This window comes from Anabrus simplex, chromosome 1 (genome assembly GCF_040414725.1).
Source record: "Anabrus simplex isolate iqAnaSimp1 chromosome 1, ASM4041472v1, whole genome shotgun sequence".
Lineage (NCBI taxonomy): Eukaryota > Metazoa > Arthropoda > Insecta > Orthoptera > Tettigoniidae > Anabrus > Anabrus simplex.
In genome coordinates this window covers 795,958,405-795,985,287 of record NC_090265.1, presented here as the reverse complement: position 1 = coordinate 795,985,287, position 26,883 = coordinate 795,958,405, and the positions used below count along the sequence as shown (strand labels likewise).

Below are 26,883 nucleotides of genomic sequence, written 5' to 3'. Positions count from 1 at the left end.
TGAAACCATTGAACTCCACAAGAGTTTAGTGATTGAAACATCTGTATAGCGTACATTTGACCACAGACTTCCATGTACAGTAAATTATTCTGATGATCCCGACAGCAGACATATTGGCAGTCTGTGATCGATATAATAATAATAGCCTGTATTTCCGTGCTGAGTTTTCTTCACGGAGTAGGTTATGTATTATTGTTGCTACTTAAATACATTTGTAGTTATTCGCTTAATAGTCAAAATAAATACAACCCTACCTTTTCTCTCAAGATAGATTCTATAGCTTACGGTATATTACTACAGATTGTCATGATCCAGAATAATAGACATGATGATAATGTTAGGATTGGTGCGGAGGAGGGAGGGTGGGGTGTAGTGGGGTAATACCTGAGTGGGATAGTCACTGGCTTCTCGCCATGGCGGCCGCAGATCGAGTTTCACACAGTACATGGATGGTTTTTGAAATGATTGCATTAATTTGGGATTATGTCATGTGAAAGAGACAGTTTGCAGGTGAACTTCAACTGTTATTAGAACAGTCGTGATCGGTAATTTGAAGAAGCAGAGCAAAATCTTCGTGAAATGTGAAATTTATCTGGTGTTTGTTTCTTTTTACATGGCATTAACCCTAAATAATCCTTCTTCCTTACCTTTTCCCAATTACTGAGGGTCGGTAGCAGATGTCGATTAAGCCTAGTTTCACGGCCAAATGTCTTTACTGACACCAACTCTTTATGAAGGAATGTGTTCAAATAAACAAAAAAATGTACCAAAGATGATGATGATGATGATGCTTGTTTAAAGGGGCCTAACACCGAAGGTCATCGCCCCATGTACCAAAGGAGAACTCTTTCAAACCTCATACGAACATTATCCAACTTGAAAATGAAAACCTACAACCTGTTTTCTAGTCATTGACCGGGTCAGGGATGGAATGAATGAAGCCCCCCCCCCCACCTCTTGCGGCGAGGATAGGAATTGTGCCGGCTGCCGAGGCCTGTCTCACTCTTCTGGGGAAATTATTAATGACTGACAGGTGAAATAATATTGGATAGTGTTGCTGGAATGAAAGATGACAGGAAAACCGGAGTAGCCGGAGAAATACCTGTCCCGTCTCACATAGATTGACCGGGATTTGAACCACGGAACTCAGCGGTGAGAGGCTGACGCGCTCCCGCCTGAGCCACTGAGGCTTCCTCGAAAAGTTAGTTTTCTAAAAGAAAATCTGTTCTACGTGTTCGTAAACGGTATTGTTTTCCATCAAAAATACCTACATTAGTACCAACGGCGGTTCCTGGCTATTCGCTTACTTGCAGGTGTACACCCAAATTGGTTAACATACATAGCATTTATTTCAAAGTAACGACCATTAAAGAAATTACAAGTTTCCGCTCGTGTTAAAACTTTTTTACCGAGCGAATTGGCCGTGCGGTTAAGAGCGCACAGCTGTGAGCTTGCATTCGGAAGATAGTGGGTTAAAACCCCACTGTTTTCCGTGGTTTCCGATTTTCACACCAGGCAAATGCTGGAGCTGTACCTTAATTAAGGCCACGGCCGATTCCTTCCGACTCCTAGCCCTTTCCTGTCCCATCGTCGCCATAAGACATATCTGTGTCGGTGCGACGTACAGTAACTAGAAAAAAAAAAGAACCCCACTGTCGGCAGCCGTGAAGATGGTTTTCCGTGGTTTCCCATGATCACACTAGGAAAATGCTGGGACTGTACCTTAATTAAGAACGCGGTCACTTCCTTCCCATTGCTAGCCCTTTCCTAACCTATCGTCGCCATAAGACCTATCTGTGTCGGTGCGACGTAAAGCCAATTGTACAAAAAAAAAAATGCGCGCGCTCTCCCCACTGCTATTGTAGTGTCTAACGAGCATCTATCCTGCCAGAGGTCGTCTGGGAGTCGGGGGAACCAAAACTACTAGCGGGAAGCAGTGAGTAAGACATTCTCGTAAAGGACATTTGGAGACAAGACTGTGAATTGCGATAGGTTCTGTGCATGCATTCTTGCGAGGTGGTGGATGGTATCGGAAACATCCACGCAGTCCGAAGAAGTTCTACCACCTTTGACTAACGTCAGAGTGCAGCACTTCCTGGATACACTAATTACTCACTCGCCCCAATTCAGATGCAATTTTCGTAGTTGCTAGAGCAGACCAATTGAGTGAAAGGTGTCATATGGTGCGGAGTCTTTGCCACCCCGCTATTTGCTCACGTGTGCTCGCCTCCTTCCTTTCCGGTAATAGATAAATGTGACAACAAAAAGGACCGTAGTATGGACTTAATTCATCGCCATGTGTAGACCGCATTAGATGGAGTCAACGGCTAATGGAAGGGTATGAGAGAAATGTTGTACACCTATTTCAATAAACCATGAGCCGTCACTGAATTGTACCGAAAACCAGTCAGATCTCTTCTACCTGCAGGAATTTCAAAATTAGTGATGGTTTTCCGTGGTTTCCGATTTTCAGGCAAATGCTGGAGCTGTACCTTAATTTAGGCCATGGCTGCTTCCTTCCCGCTTCTTGCCCTATCCTATCCCTTCGTTGCCGTAAGACCTATCTGTGTCGATGTGACGTAAAGCAAATTGTAAAACAAATAGGCATGATACTTCCAGATTTTGTTTTCCTTAATAGAATGTACAGTCCTGAAGAGCCTTGGCCTACGAAGCGACCGCTGCTCAGCCCGAAATCCTGTAGATAATGAATTGACTCTTCGTCAGTGTGACACATCCTCTCGGCAGTTATTCTTGGCTTTCAAGACCGAGGCCGCTACCTCACGGTCAGGTAGCTTCTGAATTGACCTCATATAGACTGAGTGGACCACGAATCAGTCCACAGGTATAGTTTTTGCAATTTCCTCGTTAACAACGGGCACGCTTTTGAAGCCTAGCTGACCAGCTGTATTTACATTCCTTGTCCGCGGGGTGCCAGAATTTCACTAACTCGAGAGACAGCGTTATCATTATACTTATACTCTGAGAGCGAGCAGAGAGACCGGACAGAACTGCGTGCAGCTGTGCAACACTGGAGACCTGACAAGCGAGCCGGCTACAGGACCGGCATGCTACCCCTAGACCGCGGGGCCTAAAAAGGTTGAACCTTGAAAAGGGCAATGTTTTATTAGTCTAGTTTATATCCTCTGAAGTGGGCACATAAACGTCGACAACGCGATATCCCGAAATGAATATTGTTTCATGTTTCCTGTTTCCTGTCCGACCTTCTTTGGTCACAGATTGTTCTCTGTCCTCAACAGTATTCTAGGTCCTTAATTTTCCCACAGTTACCCAGCGAGTTGGTCGTGCGGTTTGTGGAGCGTAGCTGTGAAGGTGCATTCGGGAGATTGTAGGTTCGAACCCCACTGTCGGCAGCCCTAAAGATGGTTTTGCGTGGTTTCCCATTTTCACTCCAGGAAAATGCTGGGGCTGTACCTTAATGAAGGCCACGCCTGCTTCCTTCTCACTGCTAGCCCTTTCCAAACCCATCATCGCCATAAGACCTGCCCTGTCTGTGCCATGTAAAGTAAAAAAAGAAAATAATAAGAGTTTACCGCCCTTCTCTTTCTTTAGCATAAGCCAGGCATGTCAAGGTCACGAGTTGACTGACAGCTCTGTGTGCACGAGAAACCGCTGTTACGAACGCTAGTTCAGTACGTTATCAGATAGCCGAAGCCAGGAGGGGTGTACATTAAAGTTCATAACTGCGGTACTCCGTACAATACATTTATATATTATTTCATACAAAGACATGCATAATTAAATTAGTTCAACACGGTGTTTGCACAAAATGCGCGAAACAACGTGCTTCGTAATGTCTGTGTACTACGAAAATAAATACTTTTATTAATTTATGAATACTATTTAAAATATTGTTACGTCCCATTAACTATTTTTTAATTTTTTGGAGACGCCGATGTGCCAGAATTTAGTCCCTCAGGAGTTTCTTTAAGTGCCAATAAATCTATCGACACGAGGCTGACCTATTTAAACACCTTCAAATACCACCGGACTGAGCCAGGCTCGAACCTACCACGTTGGGGAAAGGCATTTATTGTTTAGGGCTTAACGTGCTCAACTCTCGTATGAGCAGTTATGAAGCAGAATAATGCCGAATACTATGCCGCTTCTGTATAGATTCTGTAGCAAAATGTCTGTTTTTATGAACCTAAACAGAGGAAAATAGCCTTCGATAAAAGTACCATGTCCCCAAGTAACCGTGTTGATACAAAAGTACACAAATATAACAAAAACTTTTTAGTCTGTCAAACACACTGCAATTACACTATAAACATACCTGTAAAAATACACACTATTATACAAAGAATGACATATTTCGTTCTACAAGAACATCCTCAGATTCTATCAACGATTCTAGAACGAAACATGTCATTCTTTGTATAATAGTGTGTATTTGTACAGGTATGTTTATAGTGTTATAATTTATATTGTAATTGCAGTGTGCTTGACAGAATGAAATGTTTTTGTTACATTTAACTAAGTCGATACTGAAATGTATTATTCCTAACAAAGTACACAAATATAAACACACAGTAACAAATTGCTGTGTGAATCCTTATGCCACACGCTATGTAGCTGTATATTTCAACCATTACTTGTAGATCAAAACAGGTAACTGGAGTCTGTCATAGGTAAGCGTGCACAGCCCTGATTCAGCAACGTGGGGAAGTACAAGCCGAATGAGGGGAAGAGACTTGCGCCCGCGTGCACAGGTATTTCTAGCATGGGCATACGGTGGACAAGGTTTGACACCCGTGGCGTAGATAATGAAATACGACATCGAACTAGCCTTGCTTAATACAAAATCGACAGGAGCGAATTCAAATATCATATCAGCTGAACATCCGCCATCATTCACCGGATGCAGGAAATCCTGCACTGTGCACACAGTGCGACCAGAGCCTGAGAAATATTCTTGTCAGACAGGCAGATTAAACGTCACCCATAATAAGGGCTAACATTTGAACGTGCTGCACATTGCGCCACGTTCCGTTGTTTCGACGTACATCAACCGGCTGCTGCGTGCGTCTTGTGCGTCAAATCAGGCATAATTATCTGATGATTAGGGCGCGGATATTGATGACCTGTCATATTTTTATTGATGGTCAGGTCCATTGCTCAAATATATGCAAACTCTGTTCATTACACCTCGATTACAAATGTATCCTTATTTATTTTGCATTAGTTGCATTTTTTTGCATTTTTTATTTTTATATTTTAAGAGCATTTTCTTTGATTTTGGAGGATTGTTCGGCCATGTTTTGAAGAATTTGCTCTTTAGGTCATTTTCTCCCTTTTGTCCTGTTACCATATTTTATGAAATTACGTCTGAAAGCCTTAACTAGCAGTTATACAAAAGCTGATGTAGAACGCAGCTTTCCGAGGTAAAAGCTTGTTGGCAGATAATCGCAGATGTACTTCAATTTCCAGAACTTGAAAATGACGTTTGTAGTTCAGTGCAGTTCAGATTAAGGTAAATTAAATGAACATATAGTTCTTCTTTTATGATGATGATGATGATTATTATTATTATTATTATTATTATTATTATTTTCCTACCGCTTTTCCCACACCTGTGGGGTCGCGGGCGCGAACTGCGTTGCACATGTGGATTTGGCCCTGTTTTACGTCCGGATACCCTTCCTGACGCCAACCCTATATGGAGGGATGTAATCACTATTACGTGTTTCTGTGGTGGTTGGTAGTGTACTGTGTTGTGTGAATATGAAGAGGAGAGTGTGGTGGACGGACACAAACACCCAGTCCCCGAGCCAGAAAAATTAATCAGAAGCGATTAAAATCCCTGACCTAGCCGGGAATCGAACCCGGGACCCTCTGAACCAAAAGCCAATACGTTGACCATTCAGCCAACGAGTCGGACTAAACGAATATGTAGTTAAGTAGTCTTACTTTTGTTCTTTCGAGTCTTTATTTCCAAATCATATTTATATCTTAAATTTTGCAGAAATTAATTTCTCAAGTTGTTGCATAATTTTTGAAATGTTTTATAGACTTTAATTTCACAAATCGTCTCTTATTATTTCGATTTCTTTTCAAAATATGTATTTTTCAATCATTGTTCATTGTATTGTGTATTCTTTGTAGTCGAGCAGCCTCCTAATGAAAGGCCTGTATTATGTACCTTGTAAGTTTGTCTCTAACCTATTATTTTCTGAAGAATTTTTAAACATCACTTAACATTTTATAATGCATTTTCTTGGCTTTTAGGTCATTTAATATAGTCGTTTTAACATTATAAGTGCATTTTAATATTCTTTACGCCTACTGATGATACGCACACACCCGTACACATCTGCAACTGTCAGTTATATTTAAGCACTCAGTATTTAATAGTATATGTTTCTGCATTAGATATGAATATACCACTATTCAAACGATAAAAGAAGAGTTTAGTGTCCCTGATGTACCTTCATCACGATCTGTTTTTTACTTTACTACTAGACTTGTAGCAAAGTCGGAAACAGAACGAGGATGATTTTGAAGCTGTTGAAGCGATTAGCTTGACGCTTGTTTTCTGTGGCTGACTTAGGTATGTTTGGTATTCAGCCAAAAGGTTGGCTGGATCCTTAACAGATTCGCCATCGGCTGTCATGGATAGCCTTGCTGTCACAATACTTCATATAGTTCGACAATATAATTATTGCACTCCGGCCAACCAGACGATGGGGACAGAGAAAACAAGTCTTATCTACCTGCCTATAGTGCCCTACGATATGAATAAATACGAGCTGGACGACGACGAAGTGAGGGGTCTCATGGTCGGTGCGAGAGGGAAGGTTCTTAAGAAGACGATATTACTGATGAAGACCTTCAACATCAGTTCCGAGGAGTTCATCGATTGTGGGTTGAAAACGCTCTGGGGTTCTCGTTAGATACTGCGATAACACTTATATTTACTTCATTTTTTTTATTATTTTTGAATGAAATTGTGTTTGTGTCTTCTTTGTCTTAAGCAGCTTCCAAGTGGAGGAAGATATTGAAAATAAAAAGAAACTCTTTGTTAAATTAAGGATATTTTGCCGCACTTTCTGTGTTGTTTGAAGTATCCCCATTCTATAAAATAAAGTCTTGTGGGAGCATATCAATAATATCCAAAATAAGCTTTGTTTTACAGAAGGCGTTTTTACCTTGTAAAGTTGATAAAAAAAATAACGTTTAAAATGGGATAAGCATATCTCTGGTGGGTCGCACGTATCCTGTGTACAGCAAGATTTCCGTCAGCCTAGAAAACTCGACTCTTCAAAACACAAAGGTTTGAACATACAGCGTGCTGAGTTTCCAGTTGAGCCTATATCTGAAAACTACTAAGACACATTCATTAAAATCCTTGACTCAAAATGGCTTTAAAACATTACCGGTATGAGAAATGGTGCAAAGTATCCTTCCTCGGAGCAAAATCACTCCATGTTACGGTCGTGTATATTTGTAGTGAATTGCGGGTAGAAGGAATCGGCCGTAATATAATTATGAAAAATGCCTACGCGAAACCATGCCACGAGCTCCACGGAGCAATGACAGCTTTCTGGTACGGTCTCTATGATCCGTCGCTATGTTAGTAGCTTAGTAACTCCTCCTGTTGGTCTGGACTCTATTCCGTTTCTGCCACAAACTTATGACTGGTATGAGGGATTAAATCTGAGTAGTTCACTCGGCCCCTGATAACACAGCTGACAAGATGCGTGATGAAAATCCCAACTATCCGAGTTGTTATCTCTCGTTGGGTCCCTCTTCACCTGCGGTGAAGGTCGCGGCCTCTTCTCTCCCAACCATAGCCCAAATAAAATGCAGAGTACACACGAAAACACCACCCGCTTGGATAGCTCGCTCATTCATGCTTGCTTGCCATCAGATTTTTGCAAACCCTCTAATAGGCTGTGTTGGTACTGTACAGTACAGAAGTAGTCGGCGCGTGGTGGTGCATCGAAGAAACGACGTTAGTTGCATGAATGGATAGCAATGAGTTCGGACAGACCTCATCAAAGAAAAACGTTTCGCTCACCATAAGTCTATGAAAGACTGGCGCAACGGGTTCCCTGCATAACAGCGAGAACAGACACACTCATGTACACATGTCTGCTGTTATTGACAGCGAGAACAGACACACTCATGTACACATGTCTGCTGTTATTGACGGACGATATTCATCGGCTTTAGCCTACACTAAGTGCTCGGGTCCTCCTATGTAACTATCTTCTTCCCGATTTATTGGGATCGTCACTTGGACTTGGCCGAGTTTTACAACCAGATGCCGTTCCAGACTCTATCCCTATGCGTTTCTGTGGTGGTTTGTAGTGTAGTGTGTTGTGTGTAGATCAAGAGAAGTGTGTAAGACGAACACAGACGCCCAGTCCTCGAGCCAAAATAATCATGCGCAGTTAAAAAATCCTCGGCCCGACCGCGAATCGAACCCGGTGCCCTCTGAACAGAAGACCAGTACGCTGAATGGTCAGCCATGTAACATACAATACTGAATGGTATTCTTTAGCCCCGTGATGCGCGACCATGGTACGACGAACTCTACAAAGCACCGGTTCTGCATCTCGGCCAATAGTCTCCGGACATAACAGCCAATCGAACACATCTGCCCATACACGCTGTGCGTAGTAAAAGTATTGTTTTTTAACGTCACACTAACACACCGAAGGATGGGAAAGGGCTTGGATTGGGAAGGTAGCCGTGGCCTTAATTAAGGAAAATGGGAAACCACAGAAAACAGACTTCAAGGCTGCCGACGGTGAGATTCGAAACCACTATCTTCCGAATGCAAGCTCAGAGCTATGCGAGCCTAACCGCACGGCTAACTCTCCCGGTAAAAGTAATGATTCAATATAATGTAGAACATTACTCGAAAAAGTGTACGACTCTATTTACCGTCGAAAGGCCCTCTGCATTTCCTTTGGAGAACAACTTTATGTTGAACATTATTGCGCTATTTTTATTCTTACAGCTCGTGATGTGATGTCATCCTGCCGCCATAATTTACTTACATTGCATTTGGTTTTCTGAGATATATTTTCGAGTACCAGTATTTACTTTACTCTCTTCGTATGTCCAGCAGTGTGTTATCAACACATGTTATTCTAAATATGTTAACAAGACTGAATTAATAAAGCAGTTTCACACCTATTTAATGTCTCGTTACGTTCTGTTTCAGGAGAACTGGACACGAGTCTTGGACTGCAAGGTTGGAAGTCTCGCCACGTTGAAGTGAGAGACGGAAACTTAATAGTGCGGTCCTCTAATCGCAACAACCAGCCTGAGCTGAAACTCCCTCTGAGACGCCTCAACCTTCAACCTGGTGTCAAACCTCGGACCTTTAGTCTCAGCAGGGACAACGAAGCGCCACTGGTCATATTCCAGGTAAGAGTTTAGTTTTTTTTTCTTTTCTTTTTCTTTCTTTCCTGAAACAAATAGCTGTCTCGAAGAATCAGATGCTGTATCAGACACAAGATGCTAAGTTACAGTAACAAGATAACTACTGTACTTCATTGCTGCTTACAGCCGCTCCTTCATAATCTGTGCGTCTAGGTCGTGGAAGTTGCTACCTGCGAACATTAGGGACAATCCATCTCATCACAAGTTTAAAGTGGCCTGCCACGAGTAGGCTATTTGTTGAGTAGATCCCGCTGACTTGCTGGATAATTGTTGAGGTGGTGGTGGTGGTGGTGGTGGTGATTACTGTTTTAAGAGGAAGTACAACTAGGCAACCATCCTCTATATAACACTAATCAGAGAGGAAAAATGGAAGGGGTCCGAGGGAATGAATGGGTTGAATGAAAGGATTTCTTTAGTTGCGTCCATTAAGTGTATTTTACTTTGTGTATTTTAAAATCAAGGATCCTATTATCATTATTAATATTATTACTATTGTTATTGCTACCCGTATTAATAGTATTTGTGTTGGTTGTATGTGTAATTACTGTAAGAGTTATGTACAAATATACTCTTCTAGTGGTTAAGTGTAAGAGAGGGCCTTGAGCCCTATCTTCGCCACCAATAAAGGAATTATCTATCTATCTATCTATCTATTTATCTATGGCATCATTGAGAATGTTCAACGACTTTAAAAATTAAACTCAAGATGCTATTACTGGGCTGGAAATGTTTCCGTGAAATGCATTGTAGAATACAGAATGACCCAAAAGTCCGTTAACATTTGACGAGGCAATACTTAACGGAATAATGGAGGTAGAGAGGTAATAGTCGACACGCGTGATTGGCATGACATGGGGTTTGATTGACACCAACAAGAAGTGCACACACAGGCCAACAGATGGCGCTGGACAGCAACACGTCACGGATACCCATGAGACCCGTGTACGGTACAAAAGTAGCTGTCATGATAGAGGGCGTCAATTCAGCTGTCAAGCCACCACCAACAGAAGAAAACTGAAGCCGAAAGCAACCCAAACCAATTCTCCCCACCCCACCACAAGCACCTCTACACAAGCCACTCCAACCACCCAACAGCAAGAATCCCAACCAACCCCAGATACCCAAGACAATCTCAGCAAACCTATCCCATAGCCTCCGACACCCACATTCAACCACTCCCACTCCCTCCGTCAAGCAATAAATCAATCCAATCAACCCATATCAATACCCAATCACAACCCTCTAAAATCCCCACCAAAAATAACCTACCCTCGAAGCAAAACCAATTAAAACAGACAAAAAAAGCCAAAACACCACATATCAAAAAACCACATCTCAACCTCGTCCACCACGCCCCTCATCAACAATTCTTTGCTATAATTGCCTCAAAGTAAATCACCATGCCACCAGGTGCAAAAATAAGACCCTATGCAACTGGTGTGGTGGACCTCACCACCACCCTGAATGCAAGGTGCCACGCGACCAGCTCTAATTGCCATGGCAATCACGCAACATCGTTCCCTGGCTGCCCATACTTTAAGACGGCAATCAAACAAGAACTTCACCAAAACACCTATCCAAAGCCGACCGGAATACATACACAACCAAACCCACCCCCACCTTTTCTTACCACCCCCACCCCCACCCCTCCACCCAACCCACCCAACAATAACCTTCTACAGCTCATCCTCAGCCTAGTCCAACACCAAATTCGGTCCAGCTCAGGGCCCTCTTGATGGATCGAGTAGCCGAGACCCTGACGAAGCTAACCGGACATACCCCCTCCCCCTCAATCCCCCAATCCCCGCCAAGAAAGTAAGACCAACCATGCCCAGTTCTCCCTTCCTTACCTATTGATCTTCAATAACAATGGCCTTCTTAGCACTGGAAAGATGAAGCACTGGTTCTCGGAGACGAGGCGGTGCACACACCATACATGCTGCATATTAACGATGCTATTCTAAATAAACATCCGCACACCCACGTTAAAGTAAACTAGCTTTTCAATAAAGTGGTCGTCACTGTGAACATCATGGGTAACAGCCTCACTGTTAACTGACCAGCAACAATGGGCGTGGTCAGCACTCGGATGACATGTAAACTGGTGTGCTGGTCATGTTCACTGAATGTACATTAGTCTTCCAGAGTACACACATGCTAGAGTGCAACACACACATACAGACACAACAAACACATCTACGGAGTTAAGCAACATCGGGAGTAGTCATCCACTGGATGGGTGGCCAGCACTCATACTTTACAAACTACAAATACAGCACAAAATCACCCATACTGGTAAAAAAAAAATTAAAAAATTTATAAAATCAAATGATAAAACACACTACAGTCCAAAAACACTACAGACCGACAGAGGAGCTCCGATGGGAGCACCGGTATCGGTACGTCACACACCACCTATCTCTACGAGACAGGTGGACCATACAGAACCTAGGGGGAGGGCGTCAAATGCGCCTGCGATCGCGGCATGTCATGACTGTACGCTTGGCCTTCCCAGTCCCCTAACTTCAATTAGTGTGATTTTTGGTTGTGGGGTTACCTGAAGTCGGAAGTCCAACTTCATTAGGGATGCTAAAGACAACATCCGACGGCAATTTCTCGCGATACCTACGGATATGCTGTACAGTGCTGTTCACGGCCGACATGCCGAGCATGTGTTATGCCAATGACGTGTGTAAATTATTACCTCTCTACGTCCAATATTCCGTGAAGTATTGCCTCATTGAATGCTAATGGACTTTTGGGTCACCCTGTACTTAAACCGAATATCAATCCTTCATGTTTTCCAGTTATGTTACTTCTACATCATTTCCATGATCGTACAGTGTCAAGCACTGTACTCGCCTTCCTGAGCTACTGGGCTAAGCTACTAGAATGTTGTTTAGTTGTGAAGGGTGAAGGGTAAGGCTTCGATCACATTGGAGGCACGCTTGTGCAAGTAATTTGGTGGCGCGCGCGTGCGCAAGCTGACGTGAACAGCAATGTGCTCACACTACATGCAAGCAGGTGCAAGTTAATTATTATGAACAGGTCAGTCAAAATAGAAATGTCAGATGATGAGGGCATTGTTTTTGAAAATGGTATTTTTAAGTGTTTATTTTTGGATGAGCAGGAAATCAGGGAAGAGTGGGTGAACGAGTATTTTTTGGACAGAGAGGAAGATTGAGGGTATGCACGAATATTCAACGATTTGCTTAGACAGCCTCAAAAGTTTTATGAATACTTCAAAATGATACCAGACACTTTCTACTATATACTGGACAAAATCACACCTAGAGTAAGGAGGCAATCTAATTTCCGAAAGTGTGTATCACCTGAAGAGCTCCAAAACACTATACCGTCACTGCTTCGATGGTCAGAAATCAATTGAGATCACGCACGCTTGCAACTACAAAACAAATATTTTCGTTTCGAAGTTGGGTCGGATCGAGCTTACGCAAGCGTACACTTGCTTGTGGCGGGCAGTGTGAGCGGCAATGGACAAGTCACCATTTGTTTCTGTCGCTCTCCTGCAGATTTTGTTCATATGTGCACGCGCGCGCACGCGCGCGCACGCGCGCGCCACCAAATTACTTGCACAAACGTGCCTCCAATGTGATCGAAGCCTAAAACGCCAGCTCTCTGCTCTACTGCATGTGCGGTGGCGACTTGGAGCAGGATTTCCCGGTATTAGTTCATACTCTAGCCACAGCATCCCGTCCACATTTGTAGCAAACTTGGTTTTCCTCTACAGTAATTGTGGGAACACAACGAAATGCCTCGTTTGACATAATAGATTTTAGCACTCTACTAGCATGTGCCCGCGGCTTTGCCCGCGTTTATTAATTGAACCGTTAGATGTTTCTAAACTATTTATTTAAAAGCAAATTAAAACATTATATTTATTAACTCATATCGTTTTGACGTAAATTGCGTGAAATACATTATTTTATTTCCATTATACATTGTTACTTGATGGATGGTACAAATAATATTAAAACCACGTAAAAGTCAATGTTATATAATACAAAATATATTGTTTCCTTATAGAGCTTCAGAATAAACTATATTAATGGCCTTCCATTTGGAGGTAAGATGTATACTGTATTGTGTTTGCCGTTCGAACTCTTGAACGATCCACGTACAATTGACAATGGCAAAAGCACCGTTTTCGAAGATGGAGTCCTACAACATTAAGCGATTGTCCTATGTCAAAATTTCAGATCTCTGTGTGCCGTAGATTTGACTGGGCTTCGCACACATACACCCAAGCACTTCCGAATATTACGGGCTGATGGCTCCTCGTGTCGCGGACCGAAAATGGCTTCCTACTCAATGGACTTACAGTCCGAGGAATACTACTTCGCCCTCAGCATGCTCAGTAATGTTGGTGGCTTCAATAATATTCGTCATCAGTTTCAGAGCCGTGTTCATTGCAGAGCATCAACAGCGTCATATGCCCTCACACCGTATCATATGCCCTCACACCTTGAATATTGTGTTCTCTACCTATCTTATGTACATTGACTAGCGACAGCAACTCGATGCATTTAATCTTGGTGACAGCACATTGGATTGTCATATCCCAATGCACGTTTTCCGATGGTTTTTCGTTCATAACTCGCCAACGAAAGCGAAAATGAAAAATCCGGCTTCGAGGTGCATTCGGACCCCTTCCCATCTACCTATGTTCAAAATTTCAGATATCTGCGTACTGTAGATTTTGCTGGACATCGCGCACAGACAGACAGACAGACAGACAGACAGATAGACAGACAGACACTTTCTTTTATTACAATAGAAGATTATACAGGGTGGCGTAAAAGTAACGTAACCCTCAGCGAAAATCGATAAGAAAAATTATGTCACTTCACTTTCGATTCACTTATTTCCTTCTGTTTTCGCTGGTAGTATTATAGTATTACCAACTTACCAACTCAGAAACATATGGTTAAACAAGAGGTGAATTTCAAAAAGTGTGAAGTTACCTTTGTGTCAGGTCAATAAAACACTCCAGGTCATGTCATGACTCTGTAACGCACGGATGTCTGATAGGAAGGATGAAAGTGAAGAGCCTGGCATATGTAAGTGGAATTATTATTATTATTATTATTATTATTATTATTATTATTATTATTATTATTAACAAATACATCACAATTAGGAAATATCCCGGTGGCAATGATGATTTATAGTAGTGTGATAATAAAGTAAATTTAAAACATAATTAAGCAACAACAACAACAAAACAAGAGTACAACAAGCAATCCCATGGAAGGGAAATGTTACAAGAAATACCACCAGTTTAACATTCTAAATCCAGCATCGTCATACAATGAATTCACATACAACTTAAGCATTTCCAGTGCTTAACACTACGGCTTAGTATATACAAATTCACACGGACCTTCAGTATTTTAAAAAAAATTCACTATGACTTACAACAACAACAACAACAACGACAAGCTGTCCAAAGCACTCGCTTCTGAAAAGAAAGCTGCTCATGACAAATACGATGATCGAACCTGCCAAGCTGGGGTCAGAAGGCCAGTTCCTCAACCGCCTGAGCCACTCATCCCGGAATGATAATGTCCAGAGAAGGTGAGGTAATTACTGACTATCTACTAATAGCTAATGAATTAAATCATTGGTATGGGAACGTATTTAATGAGCAGAAAAAATGAAATGGCGTATGGTTTTTAGTGCCGGGAGAGTCCGAGGACAAGTTCGGCTCGCCAGATGCAGGTCTTTTTATTTAATGCCTGGCGATAGACATTATGGATAACACTGACTGTCCTCTCTTCCAAATGAGCCGTATAAAAATTCAGGAAAGAATTAAGAACTTAAGGAAAAATAAGTCGGCTGGGCCTAATAATATTGCTGGGGAGGTTCTGAAACTGGAAGTGGAGCTATTCTACGCTATTTAGAAATACTGTTTACTGTGTCGCTCAACAATACGCAAATTCCAGATGACTGGGAGAAAGCAACTGTAGTCCCATATTTTTAAGGGGGTAACAGGCTGCTAATGGACAACTATAGACCCATTAATCAATGCGAGACTTAGCTCGAGCCTCGCGGTCACCAGCCCGCGCCCCTATGTCGAGAACCTCAATGGTTCCCTTTTCGCTGCTTACGACAGGTAGGGAATACATGCATGAAATCTACCACCCGTGCCCACCAGGTGACTTCGGCACTAACCGTAAAGCCTATTGTAGGCTACACGATATTTTTTTAAAATCAAATTCACGACTTTACAAGAATTGCCAGTATTTCACAAGTTTACTTGTCAAATCACTTTCAATACTTGACAAGTCTTGAGAAGTCTTCAAAAGTCTTGAAATTGAATTAGAACATGCTCTAATCCATCAAAGAATTGGCAAGTCTTTGACAGAACTGACCAATAGAATTCCATTATATACGTTGCGCCACTGTCAGTCATGCTTGATTTATGATCTTCGCATACTATTATTATGAGTGAAAATCCACAGCCTGTTTCCAGCCATTCGACCGGGCCAGGAATTGAATGAATGAAGCCCCCATCTAGCGGTGAGGATAGGAATTGTGCTGGCTGTCAAAGCCTGTCGCACTCCTCTGGGGCAATGATTAATGACTGATAGATGAAATGAAATGATATTGGAGAGTGTTGCTGGAATGAAATATGACGGGGAAACCCGGAGTACCCGGAGAAAAACCTGTCCCGCCTCCGCTTTTTCCAGCACAAATCTCATATGGAGTAACCGGGATTTGGACCACAGAACCCAGCGGTGAGAGGCCGGCGCGCTGCCGCCTGAGCCACGGAGGCTCTTATAATATTATTATTATTATTATTATTATTATTATTATTATTATTATTATTATTATTATTATTATTATTATTATACCCCCTGTAGATGGGGGATGCATGTGAAGAATGCATACGCGGTATCCACTGCCTGTCGTAAGAGGTGACTACAAGGGGTCCCAGAGGCTCTCAACTTGGGGCTGGTGACCACGGAGCCCTTAGCTGAGTCCTGGCATTGCTTCCACTTACTTGTACCACGCTCCTCACTTTTATCTATCCTGTCCGACCTCCTTTTGTCAACTCTTGTTCTTTTCCGACTCCGACGGTTTTAGAGCATTCGAGGCCTAGGGAGTCTATCATTTTCACCCTCTTCGTGGCCCCCGTCTTACTTTGTCCGGTACTTCACTTTTCGAAGTGTCGGATACCCTCTTTATCTCTCTCTCTCTCCCTCTCTCTGCCCCCAGTGGGTGGGGTACTCAGACGAAAACTACACCCACGCTATCCCCTGCCTGTCGTAAGAGGCGATTAAATGAGGCCACCAAGGGAAGATGACATAAGAACCATGAGATTAGTTGTCATAATTATCATTACATGAGTCGATATTACGTAGAAGTGGTAGTACCGCCCCCCCCCCACCAACAGGCAGGGGATACCGTGCGTGTTATTCTACCGTGGAATACAAGTCGCCATTCATCTTCCAAAATATTAAAAATACTACATACCCCAGGTCTAGCCCCCCCCCCCTTACAAACTGTCAAATAGGCGCCCATGCCTGAGAGTAGTACTACTATTTATGTGAGGAACACCATGGGTTTGTGTTGCCTGTGGGTGTTACCATAATGTGTGATACACCGTGGGTCTACATTGCCCATGGTTAGTACCACTATGTGAGCGACGCCATGAGTATACGTGACCTGTGATTAGTTCCACCAAGTGAGGAACACTGGAATACCAGCGCCCGTGATTAGTGCCACTGTTATTTGAGAGCACGATGGGTCTGCGTTGCTTGTGAGTCGTGCCGTTATGTGTGACATACCATGGGTCTAAATTACCTGTGATTAGTACCACCAAGCAAGAAACACCATGAGTGTAAGTTTCCTGTGATTAGTACCACTGTAGGAGAAACACCATGGTTCTGCTTGCTAGTTATAAGTACCGTTGTAAGAGGCCGGTGACCTGGATTTTGGACCCCTTTAGATAATAAGCACCATCCCAGTCGTTAACACATTGTGAATTGGATTCACTGATTATTTTTGTAACACGATCAGTTTTTCATCACCATTCCTTTTAGATTCTAGTCAGTGGCTACATTCTGAAGTTTTAATTTTGCATTTCGTTTCACCTCGTACCATTAGGAGCCGATGACCTAGCTATTAGGCACCTTTAAACAACAACAATAATAATAATCATATTATTATTATTATTATTATTATTATTGAATTCCTAATGTTTTCATGTAATGAGATATGAATTTCCGTTGCACTGCTATCATTTTTATTCAATTAATGTGAGTAAATGCAATACAACATAACCTCTCTGCAAATGTTATGGCAGTAAATACATTGCAAAAGTTACGTTGAAGGTAACCTCGTTAATACTTTTCCCATTTGAATTATGGAATATTGCGCGTTACTCTTCTTTTCAAGAATGTATCTCACTGACCGGGCAAGTTGGCCGTGCGGTTAGGGGTGCGCGGCTGTGAGCTTGCATCCGGGAGATAGTGGGTTCGAATACCACTGTCAGCAGCCCTAAAGATGGTTTCCCGTGGTTTCCCATTTTCACACCAGGCGAATGCTGGGGCTGTACTTTAATTAAGGCCACAGCAGCTTCCTTCCAACTCCTAGGCCTTTCCTATCCCATCCTTGCCATAAGACTATCTGTGTCGCTGCGACGTAAAGCCACTAGCAAAAAATTGTGTCTCACTGCTAGTCCTAGAACCACAACTGCTGTTTGCCTTTCGTCCATGCTAAAACAAAATGCTGTCAAATCTTGCCAAATCTGTTCAAATCTTGTCAAACCTTCAGCAATGTTCAACAATCTTTTACAAGATTTGACTACTTTCTTCTTGGGAAGTAATGAATTGAGAGAAAAAATTGGTGTACAACAGGCATAAGGGGATAGAGTGGTTAGCTCTATTCCCAGCCGCCTTTTTTAACAGGTACTAAGCTGGTACTCATATTGCGACGTGGACTGACGACCTCGGGGCCATGTGCCCCTCCAGAAGTGGAAATCTCGTTTCTCAAATTTATCTTCCTGATTATTGAACCTTTACAGTCTAGGCTAGTTAGCTTAGCAAGCTGTGTTAGGTGAAATGGTCACTCGCTCATTTGTTCTCGAAATATCTTTGGCCTGTATTCACGATCGTCAGTTACTTTTGCTATTAACTTAGATTTCCAAAACTCGGACAATGTCATTAACTCGGATAACGCTCACTTCTGTATTCATCACAAAATTTACTACCCATGCCAAAACTAAGTTTTCGTTTCAATCTGAATTTGAACCGTATTTTTTTCATACTGACGCATGGAAAACAAGTGACTACGTGCTGCCTCCACTATCGAAATGTAAAAAAGTTTCTCTTCCATTCAGGGTTTGCAAATAATTTGCATAAATTATGTCCGCTATTGACCAGAAACGTAAAAAGAAGCCTAATATGACGTTCCAAGAGAGTAAATTGTTATTGAATTTGGTGGCAGAAAGCATTAACATCATAGCGAATAAGAAAACAAATTAGGGCCTACACATTATATTTTTCCACTCAGAAAATAAGGCAGTATTCATTAATTCATTAAAAAGTCACCCAGTCGTGTACCGTACAAGATATAAGCTATAATCCAGAATTGATCTTAGACCTACCTATGTGTGGGAATTCCAGGTTATGTTCGATCAGGGATAACACTGCCAATGTCAAAGCTTTAGATAACCTAAAATATGTCTGAAAATCAGTGTCGTCGTAGTCCTCGAAATATATCGTCCACCTAGGACGTTTATTAATTGCATAATCTTGATCATATTACTCGTCGCTATGATTTTTTCTTTCAACATTAGATATTCCAGCCGTCTACGAGCTGCCGTCTTGGAAGGCTATTATCTTAGATTCCCCATTTTACCGGCCAAACAATCTCTGGTAAAATTTTAAGCAGGGATGATACCCGTTATCCGATATAATGTTGGTGAATACAAACGTAACTATTACTGTTACCTCGGTTTATGTAACTTTAAACTAAGATCAACATTTTTACTCGCGTTCGTGAATACTGGCCTTAGTGATTTGACGTTCTGTGATGTCAGTAGCTATCAATTTTCTTTGTCAGTCGTACGTTGATTGAGCCTTGTGGTGTGGAACCCAGAGCTAGTCTGGTTAATGTCGAGCGCTGTTGCAAGCCGCAAAGGAAGTGGTGCCCTTCTTACAGCCCACGTGACTCAGGGCACTGTTCTCTGAAGGAAGTACGGACACAAAGCTATTATTAACACGAACACAATCCGTCCGTTGTGGTTGGTGATTGATTCACTAAAACGTGGTTAGACAGTGCAAAACTAATTTTAGCTTGTAAGAGAACACCATACTGTGATGAAGTTCATCAGAAATCCCCATACGTCGCGTTAAAAGAATGCCTGTTGTATCCGGTGTTATGTTTCTTGTGTTAATGTAAATAATGCAGACGTACAGACATGCTATCTGTTTACGTCTAAAACTGATTATTTAGCATCTGTATGTCTGAAAAATCTTAATATTGACCTAATATGAAACATTTACATCTTACGCCTCATATTATGATGCCTAACCTCGTGCCTATAAGCTAATGGTAGTTCTCTAATGTGACAAAAAAGAGACAATTTTTCGGACAGATTTCTTTTTCTAAAAATTGTATTTGCTTTACGTCGCACCGACACAGATAGGTCTTATGGCGACAATAGGACAGGAAAGGCCTAGGGATGGGAAGGAAGCGGCCGTGGCCTTAATTAAGGTACAGCCCCAGCATTTGCCTGGTGTGAAAATGGGAAAGCACGGAAAACCATCTTCAGGGCTGCCGACAGTGGGATTCGAACCCACTCTCTTCCGGATGCGAACTCATAACTGCGCGCCCCTAACAGCACGGCCAACTCGCCCAGTCGGTGAGATTCGATTACCTTTTATTACCATTACTTGAAGTTTTGCATGCGTATTTACTCTTGGATTTATGGTATTCATGTAAAAATAGGGAAGGTGCCCTTTCTTTTAAAATATTTTCATCTGAAATGCGTAACACCAATATAAGCCCAGATCCGTCGCAGATGAGATGATGATAATAATTTCGTGTGGCTATTCCTAGCCTGGTCAGACGAGGGTGGGCATCATCCGTCGTGTATAAGAAATTGCGTATTACTGTGGTAGAGGATAGTGTTGTGTGTGGTGTGTGAGATGGAGGGATGTTGTGGATAGCACAAATATGCAGTACCCGAGTCAAGGGAATAAACCATTTAAGCTTGAAATTCCCGACCTGATCTAGAATCGAACCCGGAGCCTTCTAAACTGAAGGCCACAGTATGTTGCTTTCATTTACCTGTCTGTGCTGCAGTAACTACTGCCTCGGTTAGAAAAATAACAGGGGAAACTACGATAGGAAATATAATATGCCTCCTGGGTGATGGCACTAAATGCAAATTAGTGTATTGATTGACAAGACTAAGACTTGCAAAATGTGTGCTGCCCCCTGTAGATGGGGGACGCAGATGAATACACCCACGGTATTCTCTGCCTGTCGTAAGAGGTGACTGAAAGGAGCGACCAAGGGATGATGGAATTAGAACCTTGAGACTACTGTACTTGTGATTAGTAAGTTACCATTACGTAGGAACACCATAGGTCGACGTTACTTGCGATTAGTACCACTATGTGAGGAACACCATGGAACTGTGATTACTGTTCATCGTGGGTGTATCACTACGATTTCACAGTACCCGTGATTAGTACCACTATATGCGGAATACCATGGATCTGCGTTACCTATGAGTGATGTCATTTTGTGAGGAACACCATGGGTCTGCCTTACCTATGAGTAGTACATTACCTGAGATTAGTACCATTGGTACCATGGTTCTACTTTACCAGCGATTAGTACCATTATGAGGGGCCCCGTGACCTGCCTTTTGGACCCCTTTAGACAACAAGCATAATCGATTTAGGATTTTGCTTTGGAAGCTATCCCTTGTTGAGTTTATACCATTGTTTTAAGTTATTTTATGGGAAGGTGAGGCTCTGCGGGTCGGATCCACAGATTGTTTTAAGTTCATAACCATTGTTAATCGTCGTCTTATTGAATTCTAGTCTGTGGGTGGATTTTGGAATTATCTTAACTTTCAGTACAGTATTGTGAGTTGGATCCACTGATTAGTTTAAATTCATGTTTATTCTTTCTTCATTATCATGTTTTGAATGGATGAATTTTGGAGTTTTAAATTGATATTACATTTCGTCTCATCTCGTACCATTAGAGGCCGATTGCCTCGATCCCCTTTAAACATCATCATCATCATCAAAATGTGTGCCGTTTAAACACTGAAATTAATTAATTAACCTTAATTTTTACACTCTCCTGGGTAACAAAAAGTTGCTTTCAAAAATAATAATAATAATAATAATAATAATAATTATTATTATTATTATTATTATTATTATTATTATTATTATTATTATTATTATTATTATTCAATTACTGCAGATTTTATGATGTCCGGGTGTCGGAATTGCATCCCTTTTAAGTTATTTAATGCGCCAGAAGCCACAGATTAAGAGTTGTCTCATTGAAATATTCTTAAATGCCACTTACTCACCTGGGATTGAACCCACAAACGGAAACAGAAAACTGCGCCATTAAGATCAACGATACGTAGAAAATGTCTCGTCAGATTATCTGCAAACATTACTTGAGTCAGGCTTTCATAACTTAATTGGTATCCTAAATAATTATGAATTATAACTTGTAATGTGTGCATAGATGATGATTTCATGGGTCTTAGGTGGAAGTGATTCTATATTTCGAAGAATTACCTACTCCCACCGAGAGAATGTATCACCTGAATTACAACCGGGAGTCTATTACAGAAGAGGATGCTCAACCAGCATTTTCTGGTAGCATATTCAGCGCTGACCACACAAGCAGCACTGCACTAGCCGGCAACTTCCATGCACACTGTATCTCACTGAGATAAACAGTCACGTGTTTGTAGTGAAGCTTTTGTAGTAATGACGACCCTTCTAAACAGGTAGTAACGGATTATATAAAATATGATGTAATATTATGGCTGTCCCATTTGAGAGAAAACATATTGTGACATCCATAAGCTCAGTCAGATAAAACATACTTCTGTTTTATCTGTCTGTATGTTTTATCTGTCTGCGTTGCTTCACGTTACTCAGTAACCTTAATGTCATCACTCACTGTTATCGATCATACAAGGACTGATTTCTTTGTTCCAGATTCTTACGCGAAAGGGTTGGTAACTATGTTTTTGCTTGCTTATCAGACAAGAATGTTCAAACGTACATTGCCGTTCTTTTAAAAGCAAAGAATCAAACTTGACTAGGCGTCTTTTGTGAAGAACCTCTGCTTAAGTTGCATTGATAGATGCAATATTATATCTAGGAAATTCCCAGAGAAGCAAATACTATATATTTATGCTATAAAATTTAGTTGTAGATATAATGCATCTTATTGGTCCTGTGTTTAGAGTTAACAGAGTACTCTTTTTTGGGGGGGGGGGTCTACTTCTGTACTTTTTTTTCAGTTGAGTACGCTTTTGTGCTCTTTTCTAACATTAAGTATCATACCAAACCAAACCAAACCCCATGGCACAATAGCCCCGAAGAGCCTTGGCCTAACAAGCGACCGCTGCTCAGCCCGAAGAGCTACAGATTACGAGGTGTCGTATGGTCGGCACGACGAATCCTCTCGACCGTTATTCTTGGATTTCTAGACCGGGGCCGCTATCTCATCGTCAGATAGTTACTCACTTGTAATCAATCACGTAGGCTGAGTAGACCTCGAACCAGTCCTCAGATCAGGGTAATTATTGAAGGGTAGGGGGCATGTGAAATGAGGAACAACTATTAATGCAAACATTCGTATGTAACAATAATATTCACAAACAGAAAAAATAAACAGAACAATAATAGAGCTTTGTTTCTCAAATACATTTTTGAACTAGTCTTACGTAAGGAGTTTTCAATAATATTCACAAGTAAACAGAAAAGTAGAACTTGATTCAGAAATAAATATTTTGAAGGAATGTTTTATGTAGGAAGCTATAACAAGTAAAAAATTTAGAACTTGATTCATTTTCAATATGCATTTCATGATACGAAATGTGAAAAGCTCTACCACCAGATGTAGGGCCTACTGCCTGAACCGTCTCCATTGGGAAATGTACATCTCTGATATAAAACCATCTACCACCTTCTACAGATTTAACCCTTTAGCAGCCTCCGGAGACTACCAAACTCCACGTTATAAAGGGTCTTAACATCTACTAGAATTGTGGGGGGGGGGGCAGGAGGGGAATGGCACTCTGCCTCCTAAAATCATTTCTGGAGGCAGGAAATGCCTTGCCCCACCAAAGTCGGCGCCTCTGCCTCAGATCCAGGTAAAAAACCATCTCATGGGCGGGAATCGAACCCGGGGTCTCCAGGTAAGAGGCAGGCAGACTACCCCTATACCGCGGGACCGGCATCATAACTAACCACCATATTAAAATTAAAGAAATATACGGCGGAGCTAAAGTAAAAGCGTTACGCGAACACTCACTGCTAGCAAAGTCAGAGTAATCATCAAAAACAGGCCATTCTTATACAACTCACCTCATTGGTTACCGGTCATATCCATTTAAATGTTGTCTGCTTTATGATCACCGGCACATTCTTTCTTCTGTTGATAAAACTGAAAAGCAACACCACAGTGTGGTTATTCCAACCACTACTCTTATACTTTCATATCTTCCACACAATATAAATAACATTTGTTTGAGCGCCAGTTGCTTTTTTAAGAAAAACAACAAAATTCGGTAGAGCATACCTCTTATATCAATTATCTCAAGGCGTGAGGTGATAAACTCACATATCTGGCAATATACAGGGATATGGATCAGGACAATATTAAATTACTGTTGCATTTCCACAATTGAGAATTATACATGGAACTGGAATAACTTATTATAATTAAAATAATACTGAGTTTATGACTATAATTTACGTCACAATGAACAATCATTTACGTCTTTTAATTTAACATAAGAAATATATATATCGTGAGATTTGCGGTACAAAAAAAAGGAAAATTTAATCTAAACAAAAAAAGCTATTGGCATGAACTTGAAGTGAGATGTGATATCACCGCTGATTACACTCTTCTTCATGTTATGAATGCATAACATGTCTGATGCTTTAATTACCTGTTGTCTGCATACACCGCTGTTGAACTTGAAATTCTTGGGAAAACCTGTGAGCTGAAATCGGGAGCCGTCTGTTGTAATCTTCTTATATAACAAGGAGTTGGCCTACATACCATGTACGCGTGTAGGGAGCTCCGATGTAATTACGTCCACTCAATATATTTTAAATAATTGGAAAATATTATTGAAACATCTTGTGAAGTCCATCCTCACAAGAAGATGATGTTTCTTTATCAGCATAGTACCCGTCTCTGCTCGGATACAAGCACCACTTGTAGACTTCCTCGATGATTACCTCTTCCAACACAACTCTTAGCTCTTACCATCACACTAAGACCACTTCTTCCATTTGATACCTCTGACTGTAACATATGATCTGCACGATATCAACTGCTTATGAACTGAGTAAGAACAGAATACCTCTCCCCACCGTCGCCTTGACTTTATATAACCTCGCGATGACGACTCCTCTCCCCACTCACTGTTCATCCCTTCCACTTCCACATACCGTAGCTGGCGAATACTGACACTTGGTCGCAATCACGTGTCCACGCACTGATGTCATCAGTCACGCGCTGTCTAAGCGTACCCAAGCGGACCAAGAATGACTATGCCGAATGCGTCACCGGGAAAACTCCTTGTACACAACATTCCCAGTTAAACATAGCCTCGATTGCAAAATACTATGCCAGCTCATCTAGCCAAAGTTACAAGCCACAGCATGACAATATGAAACCAACAAATCTCACTTACTACAATACAGAATAATTACAAACATATTCACTTAACCTATGATTAAATACAATAATATACGCGATACCTAATTATTACAGTCTAAATGATGAGAAACAGAATATATAAAATCTAATTAATCGGGTTAATAATAATAATAATAATAATAATAATAATAATGATAATAATAATAATAATAATAAATACAGAATGGATTCTGTAACCCAGTTGTACGGTTACAGAACGCCTCCCTCATGAAATAATCGATTAAATGAATCGATTGATTCATGAAATATATACATAACATGTCTGAAATCGAGTACACCATAGATACATGTATAAAAAATGCCCTTTACAAATTTGGGTACATAGTATCATCCATCTGGATGTTCGTTGTTACACATATAAAACATTGATCAATTATCATTTTCACTTTGATTATACAGTATTATTTACATACAGATTACATTTCTTTCTCACTTCTGTCGTTTCAAACGTTCATTGAGTGTTCAAAAGTAATTCTTGAAGACATTTCATTATATACACTGTCTCCAAGCACTGGAGTTTATTGCACTGCCGTGCCTCACTTATTATCACAACACACGCTAATTTCACTGAAGTCCTGTTCGCAATGCCAGCTTCATAAAATATGGTGAATTAACATAATAATGAAAATTAATCAACAAACTCACATGATATATTTCTTAAGATTTCTTATATTGTATGTGCCTACGATATTTCCTTCCTTGTCTTCTAATGAATAAGCACATTTCCCAATCCGTTTCACTACGGTGAAGTATCCCTGATATAACAAGAAAAACTTAGAAAATTGACCAGCTTCTGCTGATGACGGGAGTGGCACTCTGAGTAAAACCTTGTCACCAAGCTCAAATTCATCCAACTTAGTCTTACAAAAATTATCATGCACAATCTTACCGTGTTATCCTTCTTAGGTATAATAACAAGTGGATTTAAATTAGGACTACATGATGGTTCAATTATATTATAATCTAGCATAATGTCAATCTGCTCTTCAACAGCGCTAGCGTATTTTAACGGAATGGGATATTTCGGTCCTACAAAAGTTGAGTTATCAATAACATTAAATTTGTGTTCGTAAAGATGTGTTCTACCAGGCCGATCGCTAAAAACATCACTATGTGATATCAATAATTCACACAATTCGTCCTTCTGACTTTCCGCTAAATTACATTTCTCCACTGTCTCATACAATTCATCTCTAGAATCTCTCTGTATGGACACATGGCAGACATCAATATTTTTCCTAATATTAGGAATGTCACAAGATCCTTCCGTACTAGAACACACTTTATTCGCACTAATTTCTGACAAAACATCATATGGTAAACTGACTTCCCTGCTACTCTTTCCCCAAATAAGATTGACATTACACAGATCAAAATTTAATTTAGCCTTGTGACACGTTAACCAGTCGGTACCTAAAATAACGGCATAAACTAAATTAGGCACAACTAAGCATGGTTGGAAAATACATTCTCCACTTATGCTAA

General features: G+C 41.1%; 1 protein-coding gene across 1 annotated transcript in view; it reads left to right on the top strand.

The window, feature by feature from the left end:
- Window positions 1–26,883, top strand: part of LOC136856986 (uncharacterized) — a 423,798-nt gene that overhangs the window by 268,777 nt on the left and 128,138 nt on the right. Inside the window, exon 2 of the mRNA XM_067135313.2 lies at window positions 9,194–9,399. Coding sequence (XP_066991414.2) covers window positions 9,194–9,399 — 206 coding nt within the window. The remainder of the gene's footprint in view (window positions 1–9,193; window positions 9,400–26,883) is intronic.